This window comes from Athene cunicularia (genome assembly GCF_003259725.1).
Source record: "Athene cunicularia isolate RWA chromosome 1 unlocalized genomic scaffold, athCun1 chr1_part2, whole genome shotgun sequence".
Lineage (NCBI taxonomy): Eukaryota > Metazoa > Chordata > Aves > Strigiformes > Strigidae > Athene > Athene cunicularia.
The window spans coordinates 6175996-6187783 of record NW_020799092.1 but is presented as its reverse complement, the minus strand read 5'-3'; the positions used below and the strand labels follow the sequence as shown (position 1 = coordinate 6187783).

The window sequence follows — 11788 nt, the reverse complement described above, 5'->3', positions numbered from 1 at the left end:
TGTGTATAAGAGACAGCATATATGTTACTGATAAAGTGCAGCACAAAGACCAGGAGGTTTTTAATGAAAGATTCCATGTCACAGCAAGTATGGAAATAGGCTCCCACAGGCAACAAGACAACAGTTACAAACTTCCTCTCCTTTTTGCCTCACAGAAAATTAGGCTGAGGGAGTTCTGAAAAAAAATCTGCTCCATTTCACTGCCACAAGGCAGCATCAGCTGCAAAGTATGTCATGAGTATCTTGTCTAACCCATCATAAATAAAGTCCTAAGGTAGAGACTCCAAAAACATAACTGGAGAACTCTGCTTTGGGTATAGCTACCTTTGTCTAACCCATGCCTATCTATACCTGCAACAGAACTGAGTTAAGACCCTCTGAAGGCAGTCTAAACCTCCAATTAGTTCTTACCCCCAAAAATTTCTTCTATCTGTATCAAAGGCACAGACAGAATATAGCCAGGAGGCTCATTTTACATATACGCAAAGACTCTGATCAGCAGAATTTAGTAGTAGTAATAAAAATCAATAATAATAATAATGATGAAAGTAGCCACATTACAATCTGTGTTGCTGCAGTTTTTTATTTAACACTGAATTCCTACAAACTTCAAAGCACATAAGTTATGGTTAAAACAACTACACAGACAAAAGTGTTTGGGGTTTGATTTCCCCTCTTTGCAACAATCATGGGTGATCTAGGATGAACCACTTAATTTGCCTGGCTCTTTCTTCCTCTTCTGTAGCCAAGATGTAACAACATATCCCTGCTTGTCAAAGATGACTTCTAATGAGGTGCCTAGACTACACAGAGAACAATAAGCTCGGTGCTAGCAAAACATCATAAAACTTTTTTCTGCTGCATTTTTCCAGGACCAAAAGAGAAAGAAGCTACAGCTACCGTGAGTGAAATTGAGAACTTTCTCAGAACACTTTATTTTCCTCTAAGGGACTGGAGAACAACATTTGCCCCAACCTCAAACAGATGTATTATGCTGCCCGATCACAAATACTCTGAAGAAACTTCAACTTACATGCTGCAGGGTTTTAGAATCTTTTAATGTTCAAGTTGCATCAGACATAAAGCCTCACACTTCAGAACAACACTTACCTGGATTCCTCTTTTCTTTAGTAGATTTATACCAACAATATCTCTATAATCGTAGGAGACCATTTCCTTCTGATCTTCTGTCACATAAATGCGACCATTTGTCAGGCATCCATCAATACTGCAAACCAATAGCTTCACCTCTTTTAATGGGTCTTTGCCGAAATATCCAAAGCTAAACAAAGAAGCTATCATTTTAGGATGGAAGTTTTTGCACAACCCAAACCCAAATATTTCAAATACAGTTGTGATCTACAGACAAAAGAATCAGCTTTGACATTCTTTTTTCTAATGTCTTTCATCATTGTCACTCTCAAACTAGATTCTCCCTCTTCAAAGAAAAAAAAAACCCCAGAACTATTCAAAAGACAGCTCAGTAATGGTGTCTATTTAAAAATTAGTATGAGATTTATATCCTTAGCATAAGAGGTTATGTTCTGTAGCATTTAACTGGGGCAAAACTAAAATGGATGAAAAAGGCACACAAAATATATTCCATGCCCACCCATTATTTCCTTAGAGAGCAATATAGCAGTTGCAAAGAAAAGGCAGCTGGCAAATTGTAATCAGCTCATGCCTTCTACATGAAGACTCTCAGTCATGGGCATCAATAAAAGTGGTCCAGATTATGGAAGCCTAGGATAATTCAGCTGGAAAAGCCAGAGATGATGCTAAAACATTGCTGTTGTATAGTGGAGTTTACAGTTTTCCCCAAGATGAACTTTAAAATAAAACAAAAAAACAAACACCAAAACATATAGCAAAGGTAATTCAGATTATTTCAACATAGAAAAAAAAATGATGGGCAGAAATTAAGTTGCCCAATTATCCTTGGCCTTGATTACTTACATTACATACATCATGAATTCACATGACCATACTTTAAAACAATAAGCAATATCAAAGAAATAAAGGAATAGTGTTTTACCTCAATACTCTCTGCTCTGCAATAGGCCAATCAATGTCTATATCAATATCCACACTGTGCTCTGCACGCATTTCATAGTAGGCCATCTTACCACCCTAAATAAAATAGAATCCATCACAATTTTATGCCTGGGTTAATAAAAATACAAGTCTGTACAATTTAGAACCACATAATGAAAGCTAAGTGTCTGGTTACACAGCTTATATGAAAGTAACACATCAGTAATGATGTTTTTGCAAGTGACACAGAACCAAGCATATGAAACAACTTTTTATGCACAATGGTTAATAAGTATTTTAATGTCACAGCTAGACACAGCAAGAAAGATGTTATGCATTATAGTCATTATGTCACACTGATTTCATTAGGTCTTTTAATACAGTAAAAAAGCAGTACCTTCAGCATTCACTTCATAAAAGTATGCTTATTTTTTGTATGCTCTCTACACAGACATTTAATTTCAGTTGGAAAAATATCCACCAGACCCCAGTATAATTAAAAACCTTAAAAGTTCTGGTCCTCAGAGAGTTAGTGGCCCAACCTTTATAAAATGTAGAATTCTCACAGTTGTACTATCCAAATCAATACTTGCAAGTTCACACAGCACTAGCTGGCACTGCATGTGTGTACAAACTATAGAAACCTAAAGCTAGTATCTCTGCATTACTGAGGTATCTGGACTAGAGAGAAGGAAGAACCTGGTATTCCTGATGTAGCTAGTAATGTATTCCTGTTCAAAACATGGAAATAGCTATGTTGGGCTTTTTTTTCAGTTCTGCTGACAAATACTGTAAAGGATCCGTAAGATAGAGAACTTGTCTTGCATGAGAAAATTAAGGGACTATACTTGTAGATAAACAAAACGAAAGCTGAAGTAAATAAATTTGTTCTGCATTACTGTACTGGGACATAAATATCAGGAAAAGGAAAAAAAGGCTGAGTTACAGTATAAACTTAGCATAAGAATAAAGCGACCAAGAATACAAGCTTATAGATTACAGGAGAAGCCTACGAAACTGCACAAAGGTCAGTTTCATACCCTCAGTAACACTAAAATGAACTACAAGATATGCATTTACATCCTGGCAACTGATGTAGAAGTCAATATTGTACTATTTTAGGCTTATAGCTATGTACTGCTCTATTATTTGTATAAATTTGTTTGCTGTAGAGAATGCTGTTACTGTAACTACCCTAGCTACAGCTAGCCCTGTTAAGTTTTAAATAATAAGCACACTGTCCTGAGGTCAAAGCGCCGTTACTTCATACTTGCCTTCATAATAAATGAATCACAGAATCATCTAGGTTGGAAAAGACCTTGAAGATCATCCAGTCCAACCATTAACCTCACACTGACCGTTCTCAACTACACCATACCCCTCAGCACTATGTCAACCCTACTCTTGAGCACCTCCAGGGATGGGGACTCCACCACCTCCCCGGGCAGCACATTCCAATGCTCAGCAACCCCTTCTGTAAATAAATGCTTCCTAATATCCAGTCTAAACCTTCCCTGGTGCAACCTGAGGCCATTCCCTCTTCTCCTATCACTTATTACTTGGTTAAAGAGACTCATCCTCAGTTCTCTGCAACCTCCTTTCAGGTAGCTGCAGAGGGTGATGAGGTCTCCCCTCAGCCTCCTCTTCTCCAGACTAAACACCCCCAGTTCCCTCAGCCGCTCCTCGTATCACCTGTGCTCCAGACCCTGCACCAGCTTCGTTGCCCTTCTCTGGACACGCTCGAGTCATTCAATGTCCTTTTTGGAGTGAGGGGCCCAAAACTGAACACAGGAATCGAGGTGCGGCCTCACCAGTGCCGAGTACAGGGGTAAGATCCCTTCCCTGTCCCTGCTGGCCACGCTATTGCTGACACAAGCCAGGATGCCATTGGCCTTCTTGGCCACCTGAGCACACTGCTGGCTCCTGTTCAGCCAGCTGTCAATCAACACCCCCAGGTCCCTCTCTGACTGGCAGCTCTCCAGCCACTCCTTCCCAAGCCTGTAGATCTGCTGGGGGTTGTTGTGGCCCAAGGACAGCCCCCGGCATTTGGCCTTATTGAAACTCCTCCAGTTGGCCTCAGCCCATGGCTCCAGCCTGTCCAGGTCTCTCTGCAGAGCCTCCCTACCCTCGAGCAGATCAACACTCCCACCCAACTTGGTGTCATCTGCAAACTTACCAAGGGTGCACTCAATCCCCTCAATCCAGATCATCAATAAAGATGTTAAACAGGAGTGGCCCCAAAACACAGCCCTGGCGGACACCACTCATGACCAGCCACCAACTGGATTTAACTCTGTTCACCACAACTCTTTGGGCCCGGCCATCCAGTCAGTTTTTAACCCAGCAAAGCATGTGTCCATTCAAGCCACGAGCAGTCATTTTTGCCAGGAGAATGCTGTGGGAAATGGCGTCAAAGGCCTTACTAAAGTCAAGGTAGACAACATCCACAGCCTTTCCCTCATCCAATAAGCAGGTCATCCTGTCGTAGAAGATCAGGTTTGTCAAGCAGGACCTGCCTTTCACAAACACATGCTGACTGGGCCTGATCATCTGGTTGTCCCTCATGTGTTGTGTGATGGTACTCAGGATGAGCTGCTCCATCAGTTTCCCTGGCACTGACATTAAGCTGATGGGCCTGTAATTTCCCAGATCATCCTTCCAACCCCTCTTATAGATGGGCGTCACATTGGCCAATTTCCAATCTGTCAGGACTTCCCCAGTCAGCCAGGACTGCTCATAAATGATGGAAAGCAACTTGGTGAGCACCCCAGCCAGCTCCTTCAGCACCCTCGGGTGTATCCCATCTGGTCCCATAGACTTGTGTGTGTCTGTATGATGCAGCAGGTCACTGACTATCTCCTCCTGGATTGTGTGGGGGTTTTTCTCCCAGTCTCTGTCTTCTGGCTGAGGAAGCTGGATTCCCTCAATACAACTAGTCTTGTTATTAAAAACTGAGGCAAAGGCGGCATTAAGCACCTCAGCCTTTTCCTCATCACTTGTTATCATATTTCCTCCTGTGTCTATGAGGGGATGGAGGCTCTCTCTGGTCTTTCTTTTGCTGCTCAGACTTATAGAAACATTTCTTGCTGTCCTTGATTGCTGAAGCCAGATTAATTTCCAGCTGGGCTTTAGACCTCCTGATTTCCACCCTGCACAGACTCACAGCATCTTTGTAATCACTGTGAGTGGCTAGTCCCTTCTTCCAAAGGCTGTAAACTTCTCCTTTTCTCCCTGAGTTGCAGCCAAAGCTCCCTGTTCAGCCAGGGTGTTTTTTCTGTGTCGCCAGCTTCTCTTACAGCATATGGGGACTGCCTGCTCCTGAGCCATTAACACTTCCTTCTTAAAGAGTGCCCGGTCTTCCTGGACCCCTATACCCTTCAGGAGAGTCTCCCAGGGGATTCTTTCAAGCAGGTGCCTAAGCAAGACGAAGTCATCCCTTTAGAAGTCCAGGATGGCAGCTCTGCTCCCCCCTCTTCTGGCCTCTCTAAGAACAGAGAACTCTGTTTCATGATCACTGTGCCCTAGTCAGCCTCCAACCGCCGCATGATCCACCAGTCCTTCTCTGTTCACAGAGAAGAGATCCAGCAAATGGAGATCCATTCTTTGAATTTAAAAGCCTCTATAATAAAAGTAAAAATGTATTATTCTAAAGAGCATGAAAAACAGAAGCACTAACCTGCAAGTAGCCTTTCTCAATCAAATGTCTCTTGGCAAAATAAAATGAGCCATTTTCATACAGCTCCCCAGCCCAATCTTGCCTCCGGTACCGTTTTGCTGGATTCAGGTTTTGGGGCTCCGTCATTTTGCTTCCTGTTAATAGAGAAAAATGACAGAAAAAGTTTTCCAGAATCCCTGTTCAGAGTCACTTAACTTTCTTTAAATAGTTTTCTGTTGAAAAATTAAAGACACAATTTAGTCACCAGCTTCTTTCAATAGATATTGCCTCTTGTTGCTTAGCTCTATAAAGAATCACTGAATTGCTTCTCTTTCTTGGAACTGTGGATAACAAACTGGAGGACTGCTCTGCATTTCTAGCAAAGGAAACTTGCCTTCCCAACTTAAAAAAAAACCCTGAGAGGTCACCAGCTCCAGAACTGGTTACTAAAAGTAGTAGAGGGGGGGGATATTTTTCTAGACTGTCCTTCCCAATGTGAAAGAAATATTATATTCTTTCTGTACTGTACTCTATCTCCTAGTACATGATAGGAAGAGGCTTAACTTGAAGTAAAGATAAATGAAAAAAAAAAAAAAAAAAATTCAGCTACCTACACCTAAAACCAGGAATGCCCTGAATGAACTCATAGCTGGGAGGACCAACCTGAAATCCAGAAGGTGAAAAAAGAGCACATGTAAAGAAATTTTGCCTGTGAAAACGTCTTGCCACTTCCCAAAAATATTTCATATTTGAGGATACACATTATAATAACTTTTCGTAAGTGGTAAATCAGTGTCCACAAGTAAAAAAACAAGTGTCTCTGAACAAATGTGATCCCATAAGATCCCATATTGTTAACAATGCCAGAGTGCAGGCAGTAGAAACTGAACCAGGGACCTGAGACTTCTGTCCTTACACCCTCACATGCACAAAGCAGCTAAAATTCACCAGGTCTCATGATCTAGTAACCATGAAAAAGTTGGAGGGCATTCTCAAACACATAAAACATCATGAGGCCTTAGTACATATACACACCTTGTATTTCAGAAATACACTAGAGCTTTGTGCTCAATGAAGTAATTATTTCCAGTCAGACACACCTTTCTCTTTTGGGGTGCATCAATATTAAGCCTTAATGAAGAAGGGACAGAAATACACGGGAAAAGATATAAAATTCTTTTAACACAACCAGTGCATTAAAGCCATCTGGGGAAAAACCAACCAAGCAACCAACAAAAAAAACAAACAAAAAGAACAATACTAAACTGTATAATGCTCCTGTGAGTCACTGTCACCTGAAACACAACATTCCTGAAAGGGCACTTGCTTTTACCCTTAAGCCGCTAATGCTTGCACAATGTGTTGCTTGTTCTCTACACATATACTTCTTGCAACTGAATAATTCTTTATCTCTCACCACATTACAAGATTTTAGGTGTCATTTTATACTAAAGAATCATTTGCTCTTTTAGGTAGGTCTTGAGGCTTTTTTATATTAATACATACCTTAATATCAATCAAGGTAATATTAATTAATACCTATAGAGACTAGGTGGCCCACAATTACTTCAGAAAGCCACATGGTATATCCAAATCAAACTTAAGTCTTTCACAGATGTCCATTCTAGCATCTTAAAATGTGAAATGGACTTACACTGGTTGCCTGAAAGTGTAATCCATAGAATCCCAAACTGCCATGATCTTGATACTCCTCTTATCCTTTACAAGCTAACTGTGTCATGTTATTTCTCCTCTTATGAAGGATGAGAAAGTTCAAGTTATGTTTATTCTAAAAAAGGCCCAAGTTCTATTACAATTTATCTCTAATAGCAAACTTCATTTATTTCATCTCACATGCTCTTTCACAGCATGATGCTTTCTGAATGCATAAAAATTATCTTCATCTGAAGGAATTTATATCTCAACAGAATAATTGTAATGTCCAAGTAACAATATCCATTTAAAAAAATATAACAATGTGACAGTATCTGAACTAACCATTTCTAGAAAAAGCAGCAAACGCTTCTGCTTTAATCACAGAAACAAAACCAACATAGATAATGTGCAAAATACTTCTTTGTACAAGGACAAAAGGTACTTCTATAGCTACAAGGTATAATCTTTATTTGTAAGTGAAGACTTCAGCCTTTGGTCATCTTGGCAACTGTAGCCAAGAGGCACATTTTCTCTGGGAAAAACAAGCCATATTCTTCTGTATTAGCTAATTAACAGGAGTTCAGTCCTCATGACTCAAAGGCAGTTTTCAATTTGACAGAAGTTGGCAGCCAAATTAGCAGGCTGAAACAAACTAATCTCCAGGCTACGAGGCTGCCATCTCATTCTCACTAAGACTTTACCTCACATTACTTGTCATTCATTAGCTACTGAACAGCAGGAACAAACACTTCCCTACATACACATGAATACCCACCAAGCAGAAGTTAACATGCAAAGTTTTGGGGAGCTATATTTTGAGCCTAGACAAGTTAATAATGTTTTAATTTTCAATACCTTATCACTTCTACAGAACAATTACAGAAAGGGGGAGCAACGACCAGTAATATCAAAACAGGACTACTTAAAAGGAATTTCTAAGCAATCTCACACCTCTCCAAGAACTCAGTCCCTGCCTCTGAAATCACTTCCTAATGTACATACCATCGTTATGAAAAAAAACCTTTTGAAAAAAATGTTATTAAGTATAACTTTAACCAGAAACAGCTAAGTATTACCTCCTTTTTTTACCTCACTCCATCTAAACTGATGCCGTCTCACAACAGAGAAGACAGAATCAAACCCCTCCTTCTGGATCAGATCTGCCACTTTTATGAGATCACTGGGATGTAAACAGGGAGATGTTGCTTGAATATTTCCTACAATATCAACCTCTGAAGAAAAACAAAGAAACATTTATGAAACACTGAATATTTTGAATACACACAAGTACAAAGTGTGGTATGAGTGGATGCCACAAAAGAAAAAAAAAAAGGAGAATCTTTCTAGCTTTTATTTACTAAAGGCTTTACTTTTTTTCTAATAAGTGCATCATCCTTCTGGGGTTACAACATAAAAGCCTCAGCATACTTCATTACTGATTTACCATGATGATGATTAAGAAACTCTCGGATAGCTTCTAGAGAAGTTGAGGAGTCTTGAGAAACTTCAGGGCTTCTGCGATGAACTTGAGCACCAAACTGCTTTGCAACCTTCTCAATTTCATCATGGTCTGTAGAAACCCATACACTGTTGGCAGACAGTGACAGAAATTAATATAAAGAATAAATCCCAGCATTGTTGACTTGTCTGCCATAATCTAACCTGAACAACACCCTGGCTTATGTAGGTACTACACCTTGCAATGAAAGGAACTAGTTCTTTTATTTCTGTTAGTAAAACTATCCCTGTCAGTCCAACAAGCAACTTTTAACAATAGAGATAAAATACACACATTCACTAGATTGTAAAATCTCAAGCTTGGGTTGCTTTTCAGGTTAATACTGTAGGGTGCTTGATCCACCTTCCATGTATGAAGCTAAGTAACATAAAAATTCAGAACTGTTACCAGAAAACTCCAATGTCAGCACGTCACAATTTTTTTAGACATGCTAACAGGTCAAGGAATTGTGAATGGGTCAAATGAGGCATTTAAAATCATTTAAGAGTTCAGACACAAGGCTGACAACAAGTAAAACTGCCACACAAGATGAGCTTATTCTGAAAATGTTTTAAAATGCATGAGGCTCCATACAATCCCAGAGAAAGAGCTGCTCAAGTTACAATCACATATGTTTTGGCACAGAAAACATTCAATACTGGTAAGGCAAGATTGTGATTGTTCAGGGATAATAAACATTTACAAAAGGAAGGGCTAAATCTGAATATTGTGTGATGATAAACACCGGTTGAGCACTGTGAAGCCACTGCTGCCACCATTTTGCCAAAAAAAAAAGCATGCGAGATAAAAACTATGATAAATAACCCTTCTTTCAGAAACACTGGCATTCTCAATGCACTGTACTTAGCAATTGGTGCTTTAGTTTTTTTTCATCCAAAGACATCATGGGATAGTCAGAATAGAAATATGTATAACAGTGACAGCAATGTCAAGTCACACCCACGTGAACATATGCAGAATAGATATTTTCCATAAACTGCTTCAGGCTGGTTAGCTTAAATGTACACTCCCCATTCCACTAACAGAGTTTCATTGTGTAACATGTACCCTGTCAGCACAGCTGTTGCAAAGGTGACTAGAAAACCTAGCCCACTTCCATCTAATGCACCTGTTATGCCTCAAAGTTAGGCTACATAACCCTAATTGGCTCCCTGTTGGGCAAATTCAGATGCCAAATAGAAAATGAGAAGGTCATGCAAACCACCATACTCACCACAGGTCATTAAGCAACATGCCTTAAGTAATTAACAGTAATCTAGGTCGGAAATGTTTTTGACTGCTTCTTTATTAAGAATAAAGCCGCCAGCTATGCTTCCTTTGTTTTTTGGATATAGTAAAAAAGATTTCCCAAAATAGATAATGGTACAGCAACTATGAGATACAGAAGACTCGTGCTTACTTTCAGTTCTTAATCTAGCTGGGGTCCATTTCTGCTGGGATCCATTTCTGCTTGACTACATTGAGTGCCTGCTCTGAACAGAACACAGTAGGTTTGCACTGGGAACCCGGACCTAGGTATGGTACATACCACATGCATCCTAATCACGCACTGGTTTTAATTAAATTTATCAGTATGTGTGTAGAAAATTCTCAGTTTTGTTCCGGCAGAAAAAAGAAATTTGTAATGCCCATAACAACATACACTAACACTAACAACATAGTTGTTCCAATCTAACTAATTGCTAGGGAAGTTTCATGCACTTCGCCACAAACAGCCTCTGTTGTGTCACATGGGCACACACAATTATTTCCTTCCACTCCACATTTATGAGACTGCTCCTGACATGCAGTGTCCAGCTGTGGGCTCCCCAATACAAGAAATTAAAACTGGAGCAAGCCCGGCAGAGAGTCAGCACAACTGGGGCCTGGAAGCACATGCATGCCAGGAGACACCAAAAAAGCCGCCTCGATTCAGTCTTATGAAAAGAAAGCAAGGGGACAACTTCATTGTTGTCTTCAAGCACCTGGTGGGCAGGGAGAGGGAATAGAGAAACTTTGCCTGGACGACCACAGCAAGAGGTCACAGACTGCTAGAACACAAGCGCCAGATAATCACAGAACAATTTTTCAACCATGAGGGCTATCAATCACTGAACCAGTGCCCAGAAGGGCTGTGGGTTCTCCATCCTTAGCGACATCCAAGCTCTGCTGCACATAGTCCGAAGCAAGCCTAGCCGGCCCATCTTTGCCCAGCAGGTGGGACCCGACGACCACCAACGGAAGTCATCCTGTGATTCAGCGATTTGCAGATCACCTACAGCCTACCACTTTCATTTAGCGCAGCCATCTCAATAAAGTAAAAATGCTTACTGGCAAACATCAACTGGTGGCTCCAGATCACGAACCAAAACAACTTTAACTTCAAATTACTGTAATCAAATTACTTTGATTCCTTCCTTCCTTCCTTCGCAGTTCACCCTCACCAGGCAGGGACAGGGAAGTTAGCTGACGGCAGGCTGCAGCGCGCTCGCCCTGCCCGATCCATAAGCTGGCGCCACCTGGACTGCACCCCCTCGCCGTCGGGGAGAATCTCCTACAGCACCCCCGCCTCATTCACGGAAAGGAGCAGCCCCGACCGGGCGCCTCACTCCCACGGCCTGCCACTAGCACTTCACCCAGGACGCCGGCGCCAAGCCTCGGGGCTGCCGGGGAAAAGCCGGCTGGGAAGGGCGGGAGCTCGGCCCCGAGAGGCCATTTCCGGGCGGGCCGCTCCCGGTGCCGGTGCCGGTGCCGGGCACCCCCTGCTGCCCCCGGCCGCAGGGCGGGGGGGAGCGGGGTAGAAGGCGCATGCGCACCTGTGGAAGACGCCGGCGTCGATGGCGGCGCGCAGCACCCAGCCGATGAGCGGCACCCCCGCCAGCAGCTTGATGTTCTTCAGCGGGATGCCCTTGCTGCCGCCGCGACACGCCCCCTGCCCCGCGCAC

General features: G+C 41.8%; 1 protein-coding gene across 1 annotated transcript in view; it reads right to left on the bottom strand.

Annotated features, from left to right (window-relative positions):
* Positions 1–1032: 1032 nt before the first annotated feature.
* CMAS (cytidine monophosphate N-acetylneuraminic acid synthetase) overlaps positions 1033–11788 on the bottom strand; it is a 28794-nt gene continuing 18038 nt past the window's right edge. Inside the window, exons 2-7 of the mRNA XM_026863330.1 lie at positions 11660–11775; positions 8790–8932; positions 8422–8577; positions 5711–5844; positions 2036–2130; positions 1033–1282 (exon numbers count right to left, since the gene is read on the bottom strand). Coding sequence (XP_026719131.1) covers positions 1057–1282; positions 2036–2130; positions 5711–5844; positions 8422–8577; positions 8790–8932; positions 11660–11775 — 870 coding nt within the window. The 3' untranslated portion in view covers positions 1033–1056. The remainder of the gene's footprint in view (positions 1283–2035; positions 2131–5710; positions 5845–8421; positions 8578–8789; positions 8933–11659; positions 11776–11788) is intronic.